The sequence below is a fragment of the Meleagris gallopavo genome, chromosome 12, assembly GCF_000146605.3.
Source record: "Meleagris gallopavo isolate NT-WF06-2002-E0010 breed Aviagen turkey brand Nicholas breeding stock chromosome 12, Turkey_5.1, whole genome shotgun sequence".
Taxonomy (NCBI): domain Eukaryota; kingdom Metazoa; phylum Chordata; class Aves; order Galliformes; family Phasianidae; genus Meleagris; species Meleagris gallopavo.
This window is the reverse complement of record NC_015022.2, coordinates 5,414,682-5,440,265: the sequence shown is the minus strand read 5'-3', so window position 1 is coordinate 5,440,265 and position 25,584 is coordinate 5,414,682. Positions and strand designations below refer to the sequence as shown.

Genomic DNA, 25,584 nt, shown 5'->3' with positions numbered 1-25,584 from the left:
TTCTATCTTTCTAGGATGACAAGGTTAGCAGTGATCCAGAAGTGGAATCATTTGTATTGAGGAAACCTTAACCTAGACTTAATTCTGTGTTTTTTTTTCAAGGTATAAGAAGAAGGAAATTGTGTAGATGACAACAAATCAAGAACAATATTAAAGTACATCTGACTTGCATGCACAAAATGGAATAACCTCAATAAGAATATATTTGAATACCTTAAAAGCACATTATTTTTTTTCTCCACTACTTCTTTCTTCATTTCTTGCATAAAAGTTTCTCTTTACCACTAGGAAATGCTTCTGTTATGTCACTTTCTTTGTACTTCCCATATTTTGTGCCTCCAGCTTTCTGTCTACTTGCTCAGTTGTCGGTTCTGCCTCTCCACGTCTACAGCTCTGTTGATGTGAATTTTCTTCCCTCTCTGCAGAAGAAGAGAGATATATATTTCTTTCAGCTAAACCCCAGTCTTTTGTTTATCCTTAAGATTTTCCCTTTCTTTTTTTTCAGGTTGCTATGCCAGATTCCTACCAGGTCTAAGTGAGCGTAACTTCCCTGGGGCTACGCTGACTTAGACCAGCTGAACCTGAAGAATACTCTTTCTTTCACTATTTTCAATCTGTTGTCCTTTTGATTCCTTGTTTTCTACGCCCCCTCCAAAAATCTGATTTACTACTTTTTCTTTCTTGTAAATCCTTTTATCAGCAGGGTTTTATCATGCTGGAAAGTTTAAGATCTCAGCACAAGGAGATAATATCCCATTTGTAATGTATGTTTTTGTTCTCTTACTCTATTCTTACTGCATAGCTCTGCTGTAGGAAGAGAAGCCATGAAAGTGAAATTCTTAGTCAATAACACATTATGTACACATTATGTAGTCTGGAAAATCCTCAGACATCATTAGATTATACAACCTTTAAACTTGCTGTCATCAGTTTTGTGGCTTGTGTACTGCATCTATCTCAGAAATTAACCAGTTAGAATGATGCATTTTTGCTGCTTACTCAGTCTTGAAATAATTTCTAGTTTTTCTCTGCTATCAAGCTATTCTGTGTGCATTTATTGCCTAGCAACATTGATCTTGTACATAATATACGTAGTTTCATAAATTTCTGCAACAGGGTTTCATGAGTATTTGCTTCCTTGTATAACCTGTGCATGCAATAAGTATTTTATTCACGCAAGCAAACTGACAGTATTTTATTGGGAATTGGTACCTCTGGATGTAGTGATCTTTTAGTAAAAATGCCCTGAAAACTATAACGCAAACTGTCCAGTAGAGCACACAGATGAAATTTTTCATTACGTTTGAAGCTTTTTGTTTAAAAATGTCACTGAACAAATATTGGCTTTCAAGTATTGAGGAAAAAAATACCAGTTCTTGTGGTATCTAGGCAGGTCCCTCCTTGGGCTGGGGTTTGAGATACACCAGTTATTATATCTTCAGCCCTAGAGGCTGTACCCAGAGGTGTTAGGTTCCATAGGATTTAAGAAATGTGAGCAGAAATAATTGTTTCCAATTCCAGTCTTTAAAAAAACAACTTCATTTCAATCTATTTTTTTTTCCTGCACTTTTTAAACTAAATGATCTATCACACACATCCTTACTCTCTAATTACTTTGAAAATAAAGTTCAAGATGTAAGTGAGGTACAAAAAAAATAGAGAGAATGAATATAGGAAGTCAAGTGCCTTGGAAAAATGTTTGTTATATCCTATGATACATTATATTCCGTAATAATGTTATTGATTTTATGTAAGCTGTCAGTAACACTCATCTTTTTCTTTGTATTTATTTCAGTAGGGACTTAAAAGATACCTGGCATTTTTAGACAATGCTCTTCTAAATGTTATTAAACTCATTTTTTTGTACTGATTTAATATATACAATAATTCATTAATTTATGCCAATCTTACTCTTCTGTTAGTGATAGCTTCCTAGTAAGAAATGTGTTTCAGCATGTGATTCTTCTCTAAAAGCTATCCTGAGGACCTAGTCCAAGAAGCAGATAAGAACAGGATTTGCAGTCATGTATATGATTAGATGTCCTAAATAGCAGCTGATTCTTTGATGCAGTTGTCTGGAGACAGCTAAAAATATGCTTTTCTGCTTTTCTTTGTTTGCTTGTGAGTTTCTCCTCTATTCGTATTATATATAAGTTTTGTAGTTATGTCAGGATTTTTAAAAATTCTCTTTAATCTTGATTGGCATGTGTTATTCATTTTCACCATAGTAAATGAAGCATTTTATCTGACTGTCCTGAAATCTGAGCTGTGGCATTCCAGCAGCTAGCATCCATTACACTTCTCAAAAGCACATCATAGAAGAGGCAAACTGCTGTTAAAATGTGTGAGCTCATTTGGGGCGTGACATGTAGAAGTCCTGGCCAACAGAATGCCAGTGGAAGAGTACCGAAGTCCTGGCGTTGTTTGACTGTCAGAATTTCACCTGCTATATGGAGACCTCAAGCGCGTCCCCAGAACTTCCATTACTAAACATTGAAGTGTCTCTGAGAGAAACTGAGCAGACTCAGGGAGCTTTCAGTGTAATTAGAAGACTTAAGAAGACATAACAGTTTTGGATATCAGAGATGTGATATCAGTATGTGCAAGAATCTTATTCAGGGCTTGAATTTCTTCATTATCTTCTGATTCTGATATTGTGTCTGTCCATGTTAGTACACCGTCATGTACTAACAGGTGGTGTTGGAAGCTTCACTTCAGGTCCTTCGTGTCGTCTTATCTTGGCAGGCGGTCTGTGCTCAGAACTGCCTGTCTCTTATCGGCTCATAACATATTGATTACAATATCTTAAAAATAATTGAAACTGCATAACTAATACAGGAATGATAATACCAGTAAGAGGATGTATTGTGCAGGCAGCTTTGGTGGGAGTCCTGTTTTTCAGGTCTGGTAATAATATATATGCTTTTTTCAATCACATCTCTAATGGGAATGTTGCAAACTATTTTTGCATTACATTTTAGTTTCCTCTTGTTCTTACTCCTGTATTCACAAAGTAGAAATCTTGAGATTGTTGTCAGAAACCATGTTGAAATTTGCTGTATGCCAGAAACCAAAATAAATCCTAACTACTCACCAATCATCAATAATAAAAGGAAAAATAACTGTTTCTTTGAGCACCTGCTCCCGTTTGTTAGTGTATTTCATAGCATTTGTTGGCAACAGTACAACCTTACTCAATTGTCACAAGTATTATTACATGCAAGCTTGAAAAAGAGAATGATGTAGTGTGTGGCCATTGATTTGAACTGCTGAAATCTAAATTTTGCCATGAAGATCTTATCCTTTAAGAAAAAAAAAGCTGAAAACAGGAAAGGTTAAAAAAGAGAACGTATATTTTCTTTTTGTTGCTGTTATTTTGGTATGTTTTTTGTTGTTTTTTTTGTTGTTGTTGTTTTGTTTTAATACATGCAATTCAGTTTCTGCAATATTTCAGATGCATTATTCAGCACAAGACCAGGTGAACTGTTGTGGAGTTTGAGCTTTTGTTACGGGACATACAAAAAAATTCTCCTAGATTGTTCCTTATTTGAGTTGACTAATTGAGGAACTATCCAAATCCTTCACCCCACTTATCCCTTCTCAGCTTGTTAAGCATACACAGCTTCTCAGAGTAAAAGCCTACTGATTGCACAGTGGGTGCAAATGGCACTTGTTATGTATTCTGCTAGATTGGACAGTTTAAGACTGCACTCCTTTTTAGAGCTTCCTAGAATTGTTCTTTCTGTTTATATACTCCTCCAGAAGATAAGTGTGAATCATATATCAGATTATATCAGTGTTCTGAAATGTGAAGAAACATTCCTTAATAACCGAGCTGTCACTTCCAGGATATTTTATTTGTTGCTTGAAGGCAGTTTCAGTTTCCATGTTGTCAGATGAATGGCACCTGCAAAAATTCATAGTATTATCTTCAGAGGATAGCTGCCTCAGCTAGACAAAGCAATGCACCAAAAGTTGTGCCCGTTGTGGTCAGATTGAAGCATGAAGTATACCTGCTCCCTTCTTCAGATATGTTTATATCATGGTTATCCTAGAAGTACTGGCACTGATATTACTCAGTGTGTTCTGATTTTATCACCATCGCTGTTTTTAACTGCTCATCGTGCTATGTGATATCTAAAACAATCTGTTATTTTGTAAAGGAAATAAGGTAATGATGACACATGCAAACTGTAACATTTAATTACCGTTTTCATCAGTTTTAATGATAATGGAGTGTGTCATTACTGAAATTAATACAGAAAAATAATTATAAATCCCTTTTGTTCTCTTGAATATAAATTATACAGTGTAGCCATGCTATCTGGGCTACCAAGTTGAGTGGACTTCCTGGTCAGAGAAAAAACTCCCACTGATTTGGGAGGAAGACACAACTTAAAGAGATCTGTACATCTCTTGTATCTACGTATATTGCTTTATATCAGTATGTGGAAAGCAACTCTGGATGGTAAAAAACGTTTTGTAGAAGGATTTATACTTTTCAACAAAATTTTCAGATAATTTCAGGAGATTAAGGATAAAAGCATTTAGACAATTGAAGCAATAAACATTCTGCTGGAAGATACACTAGCACTAATGCTAATGTCAGATGTTTCTTTTATATCTCTTACATCTTTATTTTATTCTCATCCTGTTGATCTGTGTAACACTAGTTACTTTTTTTTTTTTGAAATTATTAATGTCAATATGTACTAACAAAACACTGAGCTCTTACATTGCTGCCCAGACTTTTTCATTCTCTTTCAAGGACCTTTAAAGCTTTTTCTCTTCTAAACAATAACTAATTAATAGGATTTGTTAAAATTTGCACTTTTTTGTAACACCTTGCCATTTAAAACTTAGGCAACAGTAAGCAGTTGTTTCCATTCATATCCTTAAGACTGTAAATCTATCTAACGTATCAATTTAATTTGTTTCTGAAATAAAACAGTTAAGTTTTCTTGGCAGAGTTTTTGAATAGGATAGGATACAATAATAATCTCAATGATAAATGTTTGTTCTCTGTACTTGTTTGTAGTAATCTTTTCCAGTTTAATGTGAGAGTTATAACAATGTCTGTCAGCTTTAATTTTCATTTAATTTTCATTGTTAGAGGAATATATTACTAACTTCTGCTGTGTGCTACTATTTCTTAAATATCTTATTCCTCCATTATTTTGTTTCAGTACTTATGCCTCCTCTAGTGATGACTGAGTTTTTTGCTCAGAAAAAAGTTGAAATGGAAACTGAACTATAATACCAACTAAATATACAAAGCAATCTGATGAAACTCTGCTTATTTTTAAGCAAGATAGGTAATCTGCTTGTATTGCTGTTTTTAACTTGTTTATCAAGTGAACTTTTTGCTGGCCTAAAATTATATAGTGTATGAAGTGTATTCAAACCATATAGATTACACAACATGTAGAGACAAGCTTTTTTATTTAGCCTGCATAGGAACACAGCCCTTTATGTGAAGTTCAGTGCTCTCTGATGTGTTGTCTGAAAGAAACTGATCAATTTGAATTTTTTTAATTGTGCTTTTTCTTTGTGCATTGATGAGACAATCTCAGGCTGTTCTGAAATACTTTCGTTCTAAAGCATAGGAGAGACCATCTAGAATCCAGATTCACTGGTAGCTGTCCTGTTCTCAGTATCAGATTGTTGCTGCTTATGGTGCACTTGTCCTGCTGATTATTTGAAAGTGTGCAATGCTTTTGACATATTTGATGTTGAACTAACACATTCTTTTCTAAGTGAGTTTTTTAAATAACCTTTTCTTTACTTCTGTCACACAGGCCATTTTATCACTAAACTGTTTACTCTGAACCCTCAGTCATAGCTGCTAGGCAGAGTGATTCCTGAAAACATGTACAGTGTGTGTGATAGCTTAGAAACACCTATTAGGTATGGTGACATACTTTGACTATAAATTACTGCCATTTCCTTTCACAACATGTTAAATAAAATCTCTCTTAAATAAAAAAGTGTGCCAGAGAAAAGATAATAAAGAAGTCCAAACACTTTCCCGTTTCTGTATTCCAAAATAATTATTCTCAGAATAATTCAAAATTGTTAAATTTATATTTTGCTAAATTGTTTGTTAAATTTTGCTATTACTCTGAAGAATAATTCCATTGTATTTGTTTCTTTTATTTTTTGTTAACATTTCTATCGTGTCATTCAGATAGGTCAAACAATGTAGTTCACTGTAAGGATGACATCTTGCTAGCATTGTTCAACCCATTCTTCTGATGTATAATGTTGAAATAATAATAATAATTTTAAAAATCTTTTGGGAGATGCTGCAAATTAAGCGAGAATTGATCTTAAGTGATTAAATACTCATAAATGATATGAGAAGAAAGTCTTTATTCAGGTTTTGTGGGAATTACCCATACCTGGAATCACTGATGAACAAGTCTTGCAGATCTCAGTTAGAGGAACTTAGCACACTGTATCACCACAGGTAACTGTTCCTTCAGAGAGTATTTACAGTCCTCTTTTGCTGTTTCATCAGTTCGCTACTTGATAATTCTTCATCAGTGTTTACTTGAATATACTCAGAATATTAGAAACAACTAGCCACAGCTTTCTGATCATTTCAGAGGCTAGCTTTTGTGAGAATTTTGAGTGAAGAGCTGGAAATTTGACTTGACAGTGGAAAAAAAAAAAAGAGTGCATTTTGTAGCCTTATTTCTTACCTTTCTAATGGTAAGAACTGGAAGGAATCCTGTTCCTTCCAAAAAATATTGCTGCTTTCACAAGGAAATGACAGCACCTATGCCTTGCTACACGTTCTAATCCTGCTGGAAAGGTCATCAGAGTTCAGTCCAATGTCTCTGGCTGTGTGGAGTTCCTTCTATGGCACATGGACCTTTCAGCAAAACTGTGATTTCAGAAAACTTGAACCTGTTCTGATCTACAGGAAATTATATCCTTCTAACATTTGTGTTTCTAATTTGCCTGTTGATAACAACTTGCTGCTGATGCTATCAGTAACTTCTATTTTGACTTCAGGTTCAAGCAATGGGTACAGAAATGCAGCATTGTAAGGCTTCTGTGTTTACCCTTCTGCATCTGTTTTAGTTTTCCATCATAACTGCAAACCAAGTCACAAATGACACTGTTCTCAATATGAACTGTAGATCTGTTCGCCATTGTCTGGTGGATTTCTGAAAGTTCTTAGCATCCACCAGGTCCAGCTGGAGTATTTGGGATTTCCAGTGTTAAGGCACATCAATTTATGCGTAGTGGATATGTTCTAAGTGACTGTTGCTAACTATGAAGTTATGCCAAGCTTTTTCAGGTGTTGACTACTTACTGTATTTAGCACTGGTGCTGTTTACTGTTTGTCCTCATCTGCAACGATGTTGTCTGTTGCTTCTGCAGTTATCATTGGTTTAATCCCAAAAGCCTGGCTGGAAGCGTGCTGAATGGTTTAATAGTGTGAGCTATTGGTTTTGAAGTTACACTGAATGCAGCTTCAAGATGTGACTTTGCAGGCTGTACCAATTTTTTTGCCATCAAACTTCTAGAGATGGATTATTTAGTAACTACTTTGTAATACAAAAAAAAGTGCATTTCGTTGCAAGCGTTTGTCAGTCTTCCTCCACCTAGTGCAGCTCTGTCTGCTATCAGCATTTTCTTACCATTCCTCTTCTAGCTGTCTCCCCTAGACACTTTGCTTTGTCTTTGAACTCCTGTTAGTCTTCAATATTTGAGACTAACTCTTCAGGATTTTTAAAATACGTTTTACTGTAGGCAGAATAAATTTTTGCAGGCCAACAGAGAATAGGAGATATTGTAGCATAGAATAACACATGATTAATTCTTGTTTAATACCTTTTCCACTGTTTTCTCAAGGAGGTCTGTTCTTTCTGATAATCCCTTGTATTTGCTGTTATTTCATTTCCTGCCAGTCTCCCTCTTACAGCTTCTTTCAATTTAATTTCTGTGCCTTCCAGCAGGATGATATCATATAGGTAAACTGTCACTTACAAACTCCTCTCCAAATATGTGCCTCTTTCATATCCATTTTGCCACTCATTTTCAGCACTGGTCAAACAGTTCATTGCTGTGATTTGTATTCGCAGTAAAGCTTCTTGGAAGTGGTGCAGAAGATTCTACTGTGAAACTGAACTGCATCTAACAGTGAGGTCTTTTCCTTCTTGAATCGCTGAAATCCCACAGAATGGATGCTGATACTTCACTCGCTGTGAAAGTGCTCTGCATTAATTGCCTTGTTCTGAGAAACATTAAGTCTGTTGCCTCTTATAGATAGCTGAATTAAGTGAGCTCCAGGGAACTTAATAACTGAAGAGATGGAGCCACCTCTTTCCTAGTGGAAGTCAAACCTTTATTCTCCTGGCAGTGTATGTAATTGGCCTGTGGGAGACGGTAAAAGTTATAAAAGAAAATTGCTTAGTGTCATGACTATAAAAGACTACCCAAATCATCAACACCTGTAGGAAAATTACTATCATCCTGATTTTGTTGGGACCAAGTAAGGTACAAAATATGAGCCTGAATATATAGAGATGTCTTCATTGTGATAAATTTTTCTAAGATTTAGGTCACTTTTAAGGATTTTTTGTTTTTGTTTTTGCTGGCAGTAGATCAGTATTTAATCTTTGCCTTTGTTTCCTTTTTTGCTATCAGATTCTTCAGAGTTATGTGTTTATGTGATAACAAACTGATGATCGATCACATAGGTTTGGTGTTCATCAGTTAATGGAATGTAACATATGTTTGGGAAACAGATGTAGAAAGTTCAGGTGAATTTAAAGTGAATTACTATAAAATGTTTCTTTTTTCTCTATGAGAAACCTGTAGAAGTGTCTGGTTATACTCAAAACAACAGTATCACATCTCATGGGCTTAAAAGCATTAGACATGTTATGTAATGGAGGAGTGAATGAAGTAGAAGTCTCTTATTGCTGTAACATTAGTAGACTACGAAGTCTGAAAGTCGTTGGTTATTGGACATAATAGAAAGTGTTCTGCAGAGGAAGTTCTTTATTTACTAATTGTGAAAATGCCTCTAGAGATCAAATGACTAAGCAGCTACTAGTTCATTTTCCCAAGTAATTGAAATAGGTCCTTTCCAGCCCTCTGTTTTGTTGCATTATTAAAAATATGACCTTTGAAGCAACATGCATAGATCATGTTTGGTGGAAGTAAGATGTAGCTCAGCCTTCTAAATACCGAAGACCAACATGACTTGTAGTATTAAGAATAACTGACAATGAGAATTTTTCTGGAAAAATGAAAAAAATATGAAACTGACATTAAAAATGAAATAAATTACCCTTTATGGGGTCTCTGAAGATTAGTATTTTTCATTTTTACAAAAATGCTTTTTCATTTACCTGAAAAGTAGTAATGATGGAATGAGACAGCAGTTCACAAATTTCAGTGTTAAAAGAGAAATGTGCCTTGAGCCAATTTTCTTACCTCACTGATTTTAAAAGGCAGGAGTTGAAGACCAGGTTACCTAGTGATACAAAATAGTGGCATGACAGCAAAAAGAACATCTTGTCTGAAGAAGAAAGAAATCTATCATTTTTTATTGTAAATCCCCCTTTCTCCATGGCAACCATACAAAGCCAGGCCAAGGCCTCTGGGTTCCATGTGGTCTGCAGAATGGTCTGTATTTGATCTTGAAGTAGTTTAAGACTTTGATAGGCTTTTTTTAACTTCCTACTGTCAGTCTCAGGTCTTAATATCACTGCCATGCTAGAAGCTGCTTAGTTTCTTATCACAAACATTGACAGTACTCCACAGTATTATCACTTCTCATTATTCATAATGTTGGTTTTTTTTCTAGTTTTGAGATGTTCAGGTAGAATAAAAGTTTTGCTTATGTTCGTATCAGTATTTTAAACCTTTATTTAGCATGTGTGCTCTGTCTATATCACCAAACTATAAATGTTTATTAAGAATATTTTATAGGTATAATAAAGAACAGTTCTAACTGCTGGTTTTTTTTAGTGAAAAATAGAGTGGCTGTAGTCAAAATCAAATAAATATATAACTGTGAATTTCTAGTTTTATTTTAAGGTTTGTTTAGTATTATCTTAAGCACAAGGCTTTTCAGATTAGAAGCAAAACTATGAAAATAGTTATTTTACTAGTTCTATTTATTGTTAATTATTAAAATACAGCTGGCTGTGTAGCGTTATAATAAAATTGTACTACAAGATAGAATTGGTTCTTGAAATGTTATTTAAATTTGTTTTCCACCCTAGCAGTAATTATCTTTTGTGTATCTTTGTCTTTGGTATAACTTTGCTTTATATTTTAGTAATTTGACTCTCAGTCCTTGCAGATCTCACATACTGTTTTGCTTCCAGAAGTGTCTACCATTTCTGTATGGATATTCACGAAATAGGATATTGGCTAGAGTTGCTAAGATTGACCTTTCATTACAATTCTTACTATTGGAAATGGTTTTATTTTCCTACCATCTGAAGGAATTTTATCTGTTCATTTTCAGTTTCTGCCACAGCGGCCACATTCTGCCAATGCAGACTGCATGACTCCACATGGGACAGTTCTGCATCAAACTTTGGATTTTGATGAGTTCATCCCACCAATACCACCTCCACCCTACTACCCACCGGAATATACCTGCACACCTGTGGTAGAGGCACAGAGGTGATTCTTCTTACCTGTAGTTAGTTATTCCATAGTTCTTAGCTACAGACTATGAAACTCTTTCGAAAAATATGAAGGAAATAATGCCATTCACTTACATTAGCTGCTGCTTTTCCTGAGAGATTATGTACATATTTTGCAAACTTGTTAGAACGCTTGTGGAAATATTTTTGTTAAAGCACTGTTGTGATAGTGAAGTGATTGAACTTAGCAAAGACAAGGCTAACAATAAACAGACAAGGATAACTTAAAGAAAAATGAGCTTATAGGTAATCCTTTTACAGTTAACATTGTACACTTGAGGTTGAATGTGAGATTTAATTTTCTAAGGAAATCATTACTCTGTATATGCATTATTGTGGAGTAATGAAAGGCATTAGTGACAGAAATGGACTAGAACAGATGGCTGGTATCCAAAAAGAAACAGTTTTTAATGATAAGAGGTGAATGAAGGTTTTGTTTTTGCTGTCTTATAAACTGCTTCAGTTGATTTCTTTGTACTACATTGGCTTTGAATTCAGAGAAAGCTCTATGTCATTGCGGTACAGATATTAGTATGCCGAATAGATCTAATGTAATTTCCTAATAGCTAAGTTTCCTTGTCTGTGTTTTTAAGCAGAAGTCTCCATTTGGAATTTCCTCATTCCCCATTCAGTGCTTTATATGAAGTCACCATTAACAGCCCAGGAATGCTGTATCCAACTGAGCTGCCACCTCCTTATGAGGCAGTGATTGGAGAAACACCTGCCAGTCAGGTAAGCAAGCTCAAGGGAATTTACTACATAGTCTCCAGATTTTCATGTGTGAAATATCAGTGAAAATAATCTAAATACTCCTTAGAGTATATAACAACTTTATTGGAACTATGAGAAAGGATCCATTGTATTTCAGACAAATACTTGCATTATACGTTTTGCCTTGTGTTTTACTATACAGTGTCAGCTCTAGTGAAACTAGAATCGTAATATATCTAGGTGCAACCAAAGCTAATTTGAGCAAAATTTTCTTTCAAGTGACTTGTCATAATTGAATAGTCTGGAATGGCCTTCTAAATAATTATATCTGTTTTTATAAACTCTAATTTACGGCAGAATTCACTAAAAACTCAAGGAGTCAAATAATCTTGCTGTTGCTTATTGGACATTAGTGGCATTTCTCCAAAATGAAGAAGTTGCTAGTGATTTTTTCACACTGGGGAAACCCACCACAGCAGGAAGCACAAAAACAAACAAACAAGCAAAGAAAACCAATAGTTACATGCAAAAAGTACATACATTCACAAAGTCTCTGAGAGGAAAAAAAGTTTATTTGCACAGTCCCTGAGCAGAGTACAATTTTAAAAACTCTAGATATGCCTAATTTTGCTACTACTTTCACTGACAAAGCAGCTTCTGACAACCTCTCCATTTCTTTCATTCTATCCTGCCCTCCACTGTCTGTTAAAATGTACAAGCTTACATAAAATGAACCTACATAAGCTGCTTTCAAGGTTTTTGCTGAACAGCAAAATTGGAGTTTCCAAGGCCAAAATGTGTTTTATCAGTGTTCCGTTGTTTTGACTTTGCAGTAAGTCAGAGGAACCTGCAAGTCCTGGAGGAGCTGATCTTTTTCAGAAATTAATTAAAAAATTGGCAGAACTGGTATGAATTACAGATGAATTGAGGGGAAGAGAAGAATCGTATATGTGAAAAGAAGTTAAATGTGGTGCTCACTAAGGTTTAAAGAAAGGTCTATACTTGAGCACAAAATTGCTTTGGGCACTTTTGTAGTTGAGATTCCACTTTGCATGTGCTTCAACATCCAGTAGCACAATAACATTAGCATGTGACAAAAGCAGAATGAACTAATTTGAAGTAGCAAAGTCATGTTCTTGCTATAAGAGAGCGCCAGATTTGATATGAAGATGTATTAACTTCTATTTTTCGGTGTCTGGGGTCCTTGTCAATACCTCACCTATTCATCTGGGGCTACCTGAATTCCAGAAGTGTTTGTCACACAATGGTAAGGTCTGGTGATTTTAGATTTCTAAGTGGTGGTAAATACACAGTAAGTGTATTTATGCCTGGTAGTGGCCGGTTAGGAATGCTTGTAGGAGCAAAGTAGGAGCAGGAACTGAGTATAAGAGTGAGATACATTGGCATTGCTAACTAAAGCCTGCACAGCAACTTTGTATTTGTATGCTTTTCTTGATGGCATAAGTTCTAACATTTTTTGCAGACAGTGTCCCAATCAATCTGTGAATGAAGGAATAGAGCCAGAGTCTAAGACAGTTTTAGATCTTCAAGACGAATCAAATGTAGTCCTAAATGCTTATGTGGTACAAATGTTCCCATCTAGTATACATCAAGCCACAGGACAAACTGAACTGAAATAACTAGATTTATAAATCCCTTAGGCAGACTTTGCAATGGTAATCATAGCAGAGCTTTAGTTACAGAAGTGCTTCTGGGAGCCATTATGCGACAATAATTATTAATCTCTTACTGATCATCAAGCAATAGATTTTGTTTGTTTTTAGATGGATTGAACTCCCTGGAGTTTTATTAAATTCTGTCAAATTAGACTCAGTACTCATGCATTTCATGCACAATAAATGTCAGTGCTAATTTAACCAGTTGCATCTAAACAAAAATTGCTGTTGTCATCTGTACTGATTAGGAATTCTGGTTTTATGACCATGGAAAAAAAAAGCTTTCCAAGCAATTTTCCATGGGAAGAATTGACGAGGATGTAGTAAAGAACAGACAGATTAAGGTTCTGGATAAATTATACCAGTGACTATTTTGTAAGGTTTACTAGATTATAGGCTGTACAGGTTTGTTTAGAGCATGTTTTTTCTCACTTTTTCTGTTGTTAACTTAGTGACAATTTGCCAACCATTATGTCTGAGGATGTGCAAGTTGATCTTTGTTACTCTAGGCAGTGCAGGAAACTGTGTAAGCCCACCTGCCATCTGTATGCAGCTGTGACCTAACTAAAATTAGCCACTGTTACCTCCTACAGTTAAAACCGTGATTCTCCTTTGCTCAAGAAAGATTAATCAATTCAGAATGCATATGAAGTGTATTTGGGAGTTATTTTAGATTTACTAGATCAAAGCTACAGATAGTTCTTTTTCTCTAGGAGAGATATGCCAAAACCTCAACTTTCACAACTGATTCTATAGATAGTAGACCACGACAAAGGTGCTAGACCATGTCACTGCATCTGCCAGGTGACTGAGAGAGTGTAGGAGGTCAGTAAACATTTCAGCAGGTATAGCATAGATTCGTAGAATGTCTTAAGTTGGAAGGAGTCTTAAAAATCATCATCATTAAAGACAATCCCCTCCCTCTCCCTGCTATCACTCCTCTTTTGATGCAGCCCAGGATATCATTGGCCTTCTGGGCTACAAAAGCTTGTGTTCAGCTTCTCGTCAGTCAGGATCCCCAAATCCTTCTCTGCTGAACTGCTCTCATTGAGTTCTTTTCCCAGCCTGTACTTGTATTTGGGATTGCCTCATCCCACACATGCAACCTGTCACACTTGGCTTTGTTAAACCTCATTAGATTCTTGTGTGCAATATTATTTTTTCAGTGATTAAGAATTTATGACGCAACCTAGCAAGCAAATACCAAACACTTGAAAAAATTATTTAATCAGAAATCTAGTTAGAGAAATCAAATATATTTATTTTCTTATCAAATTTTGTCCAGCACCAAAGAGCATTTCTTGCTTTGGACAAAACATTTCCCAAACTTAACATTCTTCTTACAAGCTTGCACTTGCTTCTGTAAACTTGCTCTTGCATTTCCTGATCTGAAAATAAAACTACAGTTTCCATTTTTGACAGTAAGCTTATTGCAAATCTCCTACTTGATGGAGGCTGCTATTTCAGCACAAGCAGCAGAACATTTCTAAAATGCCACTATAGTGGAAAAAAAAGTTTGTTTTTTTTTTTCCTAAAGACTATGCGTACATGAAACTGTTGTGCTGGATTGAGACAGTAAGGAGAACACTTCCACTCTGAGTTCCCAGAAGTGGTCTGCAACTTAAAATGATACCACAGATTTTTTTTTACCACATATAAATTTGCTTCGATGAAGAAATATCACAAAAAAATTTGCAAGCATATTTTTAAAAACATGACTAATCTTGCCTGTTCTTTGTTTCCAAATCCCCTATCCATGTAATGGTGAGGTTGAAGATTTCTGGTACTTTAAAAAAAAAATTATATTTGCACACTCTTAGAATCCATTTTTAAAATTGTAATAGGAAAGTGTTTTTTTTTTTTGGCCACTTGATCATAGTAAGATATGGATACATACATAAAAAAAGAGTGGGCACAGTAATTTAGGTGTGTATATGCATTGATCTACATTGGCATGTGCCTTGGAAGCTTTTTTTTCTTAATAGGTTCAGAGTGATAGTGTCAGATTCAATTTTTTAGAAGGCCAGATACAAATTAAGCTCTTGACTAAAAGGTTTTCAAAGAAGTGATTGATGGTTATTTCTTAAGTCTGTAATCATCAGTAATGAGCTTTTAGTAGTTAATTACGGCCTTACAGAAATAGATTAGATGCTTTCTGCTAAAGATGGTTATCAATGTCCCAGTCACATTTTCTTTGTCTTTGGATATTTTTCATATGTAGTTATGAGCTGTTTATTGGAACCTTTTTTCTTTTCCTAATACCAATCATGATCACAAAGAACTGCTGAAAATCGAATGAGGTTGGCAGCAAGGTTCTGTTAAAATCAGTAGAAAGAAAATTTTCTAAATTTTAGTTGTTTGTGGATCGAGTTCATGGATCAGCAGGGCCAGTTCTGGGTTGTCTTCACGTAATTCTCATAAGTGAAGGGAAGTTACCCACTTAGATCTATTCTTTAGGAAAAGATGACTCTAAAAGCAATCTCTGATAGGCTGGAGAGCAGCCTACCTTGCCAAACTTGGTTAGGTGTTGTTAGAGGGCTTAGAAATGTGATGGATGTTAACATCTTGTAAAATAATTAGAGAAAAATAAATCTCCTATGCTTGTTTTTATTATTGATTGTTATTCTCCATCCTGTTTTAGGGTGATATAATGTGGTGTCATGTCTGGGGAAAAAAACATAATATGGAAAAATGCACAGTACTCAGTTTGCTAATAGCACCATTAGTTTTAAGCAGTACAAACACTTGTGTTTGGTAATGTGGGCCTGCAACCCCAGCTGCATATGTATTCAAGATGAATTTAGTCTGTAGACTCTAGAAAAGTGAAAAATTGCTTCATGCGTGTTCTTTTGCACTGGGTTTGTTCCTGACACAAAGACGTGAAATACTCTATTTTTCAATCTGAATAGCAATAGGTAGTTATTTCACGCTGCCAGATGTATTGTTCAGATTATTAGTGCTGTACTTCATTTTGGTAAGCTGCAGATTGATGTGCTGTTTCATTAAACAATTTTCATTTAGGTCACTGGTACTGATCAGCAAGTATCTGAATCAAGCTTGGGTGAAAGGAATGCGACCCTGGGCTTCAGCACACAAGGTAATCATAGCATTATTGAAAGAGAGAGAGCACTGGATTTCTGAGTGGACTTTTCCTTCTCTTCTGCCATTCCCAGTAGAAAAAGACGGATTTGCTTCCAGATTATTCATGGAAGAACCTTTTCCTAGCCATAAACAGATATGGCTGGAAACACAGAGGAAATCAAAGAGGAGTCATTTTTAACGAAGTGTGCTCTATAGCTACCCTGGAAATGTACTCACTTTGATTAAAGCCTCTGAGGCAGATGCAGCAACTGTCATTTCTTTTTGAAGAATCATGCATATAACCAGCAGTTGGCTTCTCATTGTCAGCAGTGAGGGGTCCACGTAGCTTCCTCCTGCATGGCTTCTAGAGGCCAGGACAAGAAACCTGCTGCCTGAAGAATAGATGTGAGTGACATAGATGAGTAGCACCACAGAGCAGGTTTAAGAGTTTCTAAAAGAGGTCTCCTTAACATGTTTGTTGATGTGCAGGGCATTTCAAACTCTGTCTCAGCTAAATAGAATGTCATTAGGTAAAAAAAAAAAAGCAAAAAACTGGGGGGACCTATCACAAATATAAGTGATCCAGAAAACTACTGCAACTTGAGCAGTGCACGTGACACGTTTTTAATATAACATTAAAATCATTATGTAGATGTCACAAATTTGGGAATAATGCAGAGCCAAATACTTATTTGGACAAGGGAACATTTTCATCTGAAACCATCTATATGATGAAATTAGGAGGAGGAAGATGTTCGAAGCCTTTATTTTTCTCTGAATCTCCTCTTTTGCAGTTTCTGTTGAGAGCACCTCATTGATGACCTCCGAAACTGCTGAAATCCCAGACCATAGCTGCTCCTCTGAAGATCTTTGTTCGCTGGAAGTTCAAGGATCTCTCCGTTCTTCAGATTTTTCTCCCTCCTGTACAAACTGTAAAGGGGCTACAGGCCAGAGCTGCAGCAGTCTGGACTACAGCACCCGCTGCAGGTTTCACAGAACTCGCTCAGAAGGTTTTCCTGATGAGGATGTCAGTTTGCACAGCAGAGTCTCTATGGACAAGTCTCAAGGACAGGAAAATGAAAACTGTGCCCATGGCAGATCTTCAGACTGTTCCTCAGAGAACTTCAGCCCCACAGAAAGAGAACTGCAGAATACTGCTCAAGAACACAGTGTCTCATTACATTTGAAACAAATGAAAATCTGCTGTGGGGTCTTTAGCCAGCCTTCTGTCCCTTCCCACACCGCTCCCTGTTTGGGGCCTGCGAATACTTCATATGCAAGCAGTTCTGAGAGTACTGTCCAGCAGCATCATGTTACAAAACACCGCATTTCAAGTATTGTCCGATCAACTAGTGATCCTGTATCATGTTCGTCTAATATAGAAGGTACGTGTGGTACAACAAGGCTGATGGAGTGTGCAACAAGTGAGGGGTGTTGGATTGATGCAATTGGTGCTGCTGGAAGTTATTGGAAACATTTTTCTGTGTTGACTTACCTGTGGGGAAATTTAATTCCATACACAGCTTCTAGATTTGAAATTTTTTTAAGAATGGAGGTGGTATAAAGTGACAGTGACATTAATTTTGGATTTTCTGAATTCTGAAAGAAGGTCCTAGTCTTTCTGCACTTGTCAGAAAGCCATCTCCTGAGTAGGTGCTTCTACCTCTCTGTGCTATACTGAGAAACTAAACCAAATGGTTGAACAGTAGCTGTGGTCTATTTGGGAAATGATTAATTGAGCTGTCATGTGTTTCCTGAAGGTGACACTGACATGGACAGTTGTATTTCAGAGGCAGTCACAATGTGATTATATTGGACTGTATTGTGAAAGGTTTTAGAGTAGGAAAGGAGAGGCTGAGGCATACAGCAAGGTGATGAAAGAAAAGGAGAGCTTGTGACTGTTGAAGATAAGTATCTGTTAAGAATCTCTTTTAAGACAAGTAGAGGAGAAGAGAGGAATTATTAGCTGAATACTGTATCTTCATAAAAATCTGCTTGTTAATGGAAAATATATGTTTGATTTAGTAGGGAGAAGTTTGATCAAATAATAACAGGAATGTGGAAGTGGCATTTGAGAAGTACAGGTTTTATGAAGGCATATAAGCTGTTCGGAGAGGTTAACGTGGAGAAGTGATTTGAAAGCAAAGATGAAGGCTTTGTTAGGCAGGTTGTGCTGATACGGAAGCATTCATTGGGTTTAAGGGAAGAACTGACTACCTCAAAAAAGAGTACACAATGCTGATATAGCTAGTTTTATGTAGAAGTGTTGATTCTGTTTTTTTCTGCATCATTATTCTCTTCCTTTGAATTTCAGAGACCTCATACCTAGTTCAGTAATTGACTGAACTACCTTTAGAAATCTGGCCTCAGCATGCTGTCGAGGAAATGTAGATCTTTAATCTAGAAGTCTGTGCTCATTTTATATCTGCTAGGATATATAGGTTCTATGAAGCTGTTGTGCAGGCAGTAAGTAGGAATTTCAGAATCCTTTCTGCTGGGCCAAACACAAGAACAACAGCTTTTTCTCTTCTAGATTCCACTCTGCAAGTTTTCCATATTGTGCTCCATATGCTCTTTGAGTAGTGTTTGACAGAGATATTAATGTAGGCAGCCATATCTATGTGCTCTAGCTGACTTCTGGGACACCTGCCATAACAGATGCTCTGCCTTTATTTTTACATGTCCTAAATACATCCATCATCTCTTCTGGAGGAGTGGCATTATTTAATTAACTCTTCTTATGGGAATTACTTTGATTCCAAGTTTCTAGTCCTGTATAAGCTGAGAACAAGAGTTGAAAATTACAGAGATTTAACTGGGTTTAGCAAAGATTTTAATAACAATGCAGAGATGGTTGTAGAAATACTGACACACGTGTGGCAAAGGGGGATAATGGGAGTAACTTGGTGTGTCTGTGCTGGCCTAGTTTGCTGCTCTGCGTATGGAAGATGCCTTAAAAGGAAATGTTTGAGAGGCATTTGAGTTTAGATTTGATTTGCATCTTTATTTCATTAATATTTTTGGCAAAACAGAGTTTACCAAAATTTTTGTCTGCATTTTTTACTACTTTGCTCACCTTCCTCACTTTTTGTTGTCCATCATTTGGAAATCGCTCAGATTGGAAGAGGCACAATTTACCATATACCAGCTGCTTGTGGTAGCTTCTAGATTTTTCAAGACTGACTGCTGCTTTATGGAGTCTACTGCAAAATTTTGAAATGCTTAGTAGTACTTCTAATACTTCTGTGCTTGATTTTAAATACATAGATATATATAATAAATGCTCATAATTCTGTGGGCCATACACTATGTAACATTGCAGTTTTGGCAAGATAAAGCCTGTGCAGCAGTTAATGTATGGCACCAGTAACACTGACAGACGTAGATTTGGAGCACACTTAAGGTAGTTGTAGTTTGCAGGCTTAGATGTGTCACAGTATGAGTCAGGGGAGGCTAAAAGAAAGCATACACCTACTATGCATGCTGAGTTGGTACTCTGTTTCACAGCCATCTGTATGACTCCAGTGCAATGTTCAGTGGAAAGAAAAATGAAAGATGTAATAGTGTCTTAATTTCTCACCACTTCTCTGTCTTTGTAGCATGCTTGCCTTTGTTGAATTGTTCTCTCTGCCAGAAAGGACTATACCAGCTTTTCATGTCAGGCTTTCCCAGAAGAAATGGAAGAAAACCTCTGCTATTATGCTAAGAAGTCTAAAGTAGTTGTCAGTACTGAAAACAGATGTAAATAGGCATAGCATAAGTGGGAGAGTTTACACTTCATCTTGACTGTCACAAGCTTGAGATCACAAAGACTGTGCTGATGTGTATTGTGATCCCATGATCATTGATCTGTGCTGGCATCACAGAAACACTCTCATTAGAGGGCAACTATGTTTAGAGCTGTGTTCGGATGCTCTGTAACCATTTGTTATTAATTAGATCAGCAGTAACCATAGTGGTCAGCCTACCCAGTTTAATCTGTGGTGGATAGCATTTGTTCTTCTAGGAATGAAAGTATATTTATTAAAAAAAAAAGAACAAAAGACTATTTTTATAGGAAAAAAAGGCTTCATCTTTCCTGTTTCTCCATTATTTATTTTATTTTATTTTATTTTAAAGATAAACTATGTTCACCAAGGGAATACAGTGTGGTCTGAATTCTGCCCCTAGAAATCACTGAGCCTTCTGTAACTTCAGTATCTAGGCCTAAAATACGTTGGAAGTGAGCAGCACAACAGAGAGGAAACCATCAAACATGGAACTATATTTTTGTCTGTGTTTAATAACTGAAAGGATATTTCTGTGTACACAGTAGCTTCTCTTCACGAACGGACTTTTTGCAAGTAGTATTTCATCTGAGTAGGTTCATTCAGGAAGGGTAATGAGAAAAGATCCAGATGTATTTTTTTCCTTGCTTTTAACAGATAACAGGGCTTGACTGTGCTCTTTTTGGCTCTTTGTTTAAAGGTGATCATTGTGCCTGGAGTCCTATATGTAGACAGCATCAAGATGCAGGATCTTCAGCCACATTAGAAACAGGTGAGATCAGTTTTCTAAAGCAGGTGGGTTTCTTTTTAAAAAAAGTAATTAGATAAGCTTCTGATACAGAGAATAAGATCAAGAAGATGTGAGGTAAAAATCACTTTAATAATCACTCACTACATCCACGATGTACAGCACCAATGGAATCGTATTTACACACGTTCATAGAGCCCACCTACTGACAGAGTGCTGTTCTTGGTACTGAATGTAGTGATTGGGTTTGTTTGTCTCACAGCATACTGTGAAAAGGGAAAATTGATTGTTCCCTCACCCAAGCATGACGTGTGCATGCAAAATTTTCTCATTCTGTTACAGAATTGCAGTTTTTTGGAAGCAGACTTTGATCACAAATCACAAATGCTGTGACTGAAGTCTCCGTTTTAGTTTAGTGTTTTTGCTATCTCTATTTCTTGCTGATCACTCATATTCACTGTTCTTATTTGTGAGGTCTAACTAGAAGGGGAACTAGGTTCTTAAAGTCAGGCAAGCTAAAACATTGCAAGTTACATGTATAACACTGATTAGTTGGTGCTTCCCCTTACCATTAATGTCAACTGAAATCCCTAAACGTAGATGTAACAAAAATGTTGGAAATTTATGAAGTACTTTAATTACCCTCTCACTCACCTAAATGCAGTCTTTCTTGCTCATGGGAGTAAATTGTAACCCAACTTCTGGTTAAAATTACCCATTTTTGGAGTGTTTCCTTGATTACATGTTGTTATTATCTCCAGGAAAAAAACACTAAAAAAAGACAAAGTAAAACCTTTTGTAGCAATTCTTGACTTGCTTTTTTTTCTTCTTCTTTAAAAAAAATCATCAAACTATTACTTTAAAGGTATTCTTCCCCCCCTTTTTTTAGTTCCTGTTTCTGGTTCTCATATGGCTGCCTCTGCATGTCAGCATTCTTTGAGCAGTTTCCTACCAGCTGGAAAACAGAGGGATACAAGGAACACTGATCTACACTTAAAGCCAAAGGCTTTGCAAACAGTCTCAAAAGAACGACCACACTCTTTAGTGGACCTTAAGGCCTATAAAGATACAAAAATTTTAGTGGCAAAATTTTTGGAACATTCAAACTGTAATCTCCCTCCAGAAGTACGTCATGTAGTGAACAGTATACGATCAGTAATAAAATCTGATGAAAGACACATGGAAGAAGCCATCTTCAGTGCCAATATTATAGACCAGGTAGGCCACAAATGTTCTAAAGATTTGTTCAACTCTGATAGACACATATTGTATGGAAATGTTTTTACACTTTTAAATATCTTAAAGAATTATTACAGAAATTCTTTTATAATAGCATGGCTTCAGTAAGAAATAACTAACACTTATCAAGGAGTAATGTGTTATATGCTGAGGAAGTCATAAATGTATTGAAAATTCTTCAGCCAGACCCAGTACTGGTAATACCCTCACCATCTCCAGGGCGATTTTACACATTGGTAATCATAACTTCCTATTTCCAAGGTCTTTTTACACCTGGGACATACTATTCCATACATGCATTTGTGTTCATATATACAGGTATGGATTCCAGAACTGACTTGGGTCTGTTTTTTTCAGGCAGCTGTGTCTGTACAGCATAAGCTACTAGCTGAAAAGAAGGAGTGGATAAACAAGTAGAACCACAATCTATCGAAGCAGAACACTGCAGTTATCCTTAAACCTGGCTAGAAGAATGATAATGATCCTTGCTATTTATAAGAAAAATAATTGATAATTTTGTGCTTTTCCAAATGAAAGAATAGTACATCTGCTCATCACAAGATAGAACAAAACAGATGCAGGGCTTGGAAGGAATTATAAAACAAAGGAATTAGTAGAGGCAGCAACTTTTATAATCTAATACATGCATTTTTGGGGAAGGAAGGTGATAAATCACCCCTTGGTAGTACTGTTACCAGAGTGATAGATATAGAAATGAAGTTCCTTTTATATGGTCAGGTTTGAAAAGCAGACTGTTCCTAACACTGAACTGTGTTCAGGTTGACAGAAGATTTTCCACAGATGTGAACTGAGGGTGGACACCTGGGTCTGCTGGTTTTACCTTCTGAGATACTTAATATGTGTGGCATTAGTTTGCTGATCCCTAAATGGGGTAAATTTGCTAAGCATTTGAACAGGATGTAATAACATTTAAACTGCATGTGAAGTAGTTTGAAGTTTAGTGGGAAACACCATTTGCAATCTTGCTGCAAGATTGTCTTTTGCTAACTGTGAAGTAGAACAAAGATGGAGCATTGTGTCATTTAACTCAAGTCACATTAGTAAAAAAGCAGTACTACCACGACGTACTTAGAGTGACAGTATGGAATCAACTTTGAACATTTTTATTCTTTACAATATTTGTAGGCCATTAAATCCTCAGGGTTAGAAAGCTGAAAACAAAAACTATCTTTAAAAAAACAATATAATTTCTCACAAAACAGGAGAGTGTTAAGGAACACGAGTGTTTATGTAGCTCACAAAACTGGAAGCTCATAGCACAGATTCCCTGTGCACATCTCTTTGCTCCAAGGGGACATATGTGGTTTTTTTCACAGTAAAGAAATCCTTTCAGGGAAGGTATTTTTTTCAGCCAGAAAACAGTATTCTTTAGTAAAACTCAGGTCATTCCCAGCAGTCTACGTAAGTGACAGGATTTTGGCGAAATGGCTGTATAATTCAGATTTGTGAAGCAGGCTGATCATTCTTTAACTCCAAAATGTTTATCAGGCTTGCAAGGTTTTAGTTCTCTTCCACCTTCACCAAAGCATCTCTTTCTCCTAAGACAAACAGATGAGTTTAATTTACTCCAGACTTGCATTTATTTCTTATAAAGCGAAACTGTCATCTTTTCCACCGGTTTCCATTCCACTCTTCTACAAGAAACAAGTATTTGTTTGCTCCTTTGTTGATTTAATACTATGGTACAGGTGCAACACCTGATACCTTTCAAGTCTGACTTTGCTTTCCAATAGCCAGCTATGACCAGGTGTAAAAACAGAAGTGGGGTAGACTGTGGGTGGGTGCATAACATGCATCTCCTTTGGTGGAGCTCCATCACTCGGTAACTTATGTTCAGAGGCCAAACCTTTTAAATGGAAAAAAAAATTTTACCCTGTTTTCTCCACTTTTTCCCTCTCCATTCCTGCCCTTTTGAACAGGTAATTACAAGTTCGCAGCTGGGTGTGAATACCTCTAGAAAGCGACTTCAGGAAGACCTTCATCTTCAGAGTTGTGGTGCTCTGAGCTCTCCAGTTGCCTTCTTACGCAGGTCCCATATCACTCGCAGTTTAGAGCGGGAAAGGCCTCACAGTTTAATTGGAGTTTGCCAGGAGACCATCCTTTGATAATATTCACAGGTATGTGATTCCAGCAGAGAGAATTAAGGAAGAAACCAGGACTGGGAGAAATGCAAGTAGTGGATGGCTTAAAAAGGAAGAAGTGTCTTCCTTTGGAATTCTACTCTTTTTCCAACAGCAGGAAGAGAACACCTGTTTTTCTGAATGTAAATTTCAGCCCTGAATTTTGAAAAAAAAATAACTGATTTATTAGTAAACTCATAACAAATGTTTTCCTGACCAGAAATGCGTATATTTCACTGTAGTTACAGAAATGCTGCTGATGCTGTCTAGCATTTCTTCAAAACCATTGCAAAACAGACTGGCTGTACAACTTAGAAGTTGTATTTATTTAATGTACCTCAAGGTGTTTTAACTATTATCAGTGTTTTAATAAAAAGTATTTCTGGACTTTGCTTTTTCAACAACTGATTTGGATAGAACTGTAAAGATGATTGATATGCACAGAGTGCTGCTTCTAATTCATTTTTCCTGTGTCTTTCATGCCAGGCTAACTGATCTGCTGTATTATTCTTTCCCTCTTAACCTCTGCAATGTGTTGCCCCTTAAATAATACTGAAGGCTGTGGTTTATTTTTACTTTGTTCTCAATGGTCATGAGGTTATTAGCGGAGTAGCACATGCTACTGAAAACTGACATTTTAAGTACTTTGTGAATTGTGGCCAACAGGTGCATTAGGGAAGAAGTTGCCAAAATTCTGCATTTCCAGTAAGGTTTTCTAAGCTCATAAACATCAGGCGATAGGAAACGAGATGGATTTTTATTTAGCAGAGCCATGAACGTTTGCAAAAAGAATTGCTATTCCAATTAGTAGTTTGAACATTTGTATTACTGAAACATTTCCTTGTGGCTCTGCTGCATTTTTATTAGAATTACCGTAGGAAAAGTAAGTATTGTTGATGCTAATTTGATTACCTGCATAAACAGAGCTCTACCACCTCTTCCAATGCAAGCTTCATCCTGGCGCTCTCAGAGGAAAATGGAAAGGCCTTAAACAGAAGGTTCTCATAAAGAACCTACCACAAGTTTTGATGTTTCAGGGTTTTAATTTTTTTTGCAGCAGTGCTTGTCAGTAGCATTACAGTTTCCATTTGAGGTTTAATCATATACTGCTTTCATTTGTGTCATTCTGAGGTGGGCAGACTTCCTGTGAAAAGGTCACAAAGGAATGTAGCTGAAGATGAATAGTTTAATGTTTATGGAATAATCCATTTGAAAGTATACCATGCTTCCGTATTGATGTGAACTTACAGTGACATCCAGTGGCAACAAGGTATGCGATTGGAAAGCAGCACCTCTAAAGTGATACATTAATTACTAATTCAAGAGACAAATTCTCTTCAAAAAACTATCTGTGACCTTTGCAACTGCACTTAGTTGAAGAATTAAATGATATTGAATTCTTTACGATGTAAAGTTGTGGAACAAACAAAATAAGCGTGCTTTCTTTGTTATTTCAGATTTATTAGTGATAATAGGTTAATTCTTTCCTAAGGTCAGTTGCATGCAACACATTACTCCTTGAAGTACAGTCATCTAAAG

The 25,584-nt window shown here is 36.3% G+C and overlaps 2 protein-coding genes across 4 annotated transcripts in view; one reads left to right on the top strand and one right to left on the bottom strand.

Moving 5' to 3' along the window:
• LOC100542439 (protein FAM189A1) overlaps window positions 1-24,449 on the top strand; it is an 83,116-nt gene extending 58,667 nt beyond the window's left edge. The window contains exons 6-12 of one of the 3 annotated variants that reach the window (XM_019619413.1): window positions 10,499-10,659; window positions 11,279-11,414; window positions 16,091-16,166; window positions 16,945-17,535; window positions 20,618-20,689; window positions 21,789-21,883; window positions 23,845-24,449. In XM_019619413.1, the coding sequence (XP_019474958.1) occupies window positions 10,499-10,659; window positions 11,279-11,414; window positions 16,091-16,166; window positions 16,945-17,535; window positions 20,618-20,689; window positions 21,789-21,883; window positions 23,845-24,030 (1,317 nt within the window). In that variant the 3' untranslated portion in view covers window positions 24,031-24,449. Of the gene's footprint in view, window positions 1-10,498; window positions 10,660-11,278; window positions 11,415-16,090; window positions 16,167-16,944; window positions 17,536-20,617; window positions 20,690-21,554; window positions 21,884-23,844 lie in introns of all 3 variants that reach the window. The other 2 variants (XM_010717288.2, XM_019619414.2) reach the window with 2 other exon arrangements.
• A 633-nt stretch (window positions 24,450-25,082) lies between these two features.
• Window positions 25,083-25,584, bottom strand: part of APBA2 (amyloid beta precursor protein binding family A member 2) — a 41,074-nt gene continuing 40,572 nt past the window's right edge. The window contains exon 12 of the mRNA XM_019619412.2: window positions 25,083-25,189. Within this exon, the coding sequence (XP_019474957.1) occupies window positions 25,145-25,189 (45 nt within the window). The 3' untranslated portion in view covers window positions 25,083-25,144. The remainder of the gene's footprint in view (window positions 25,190-25,584) is intronic.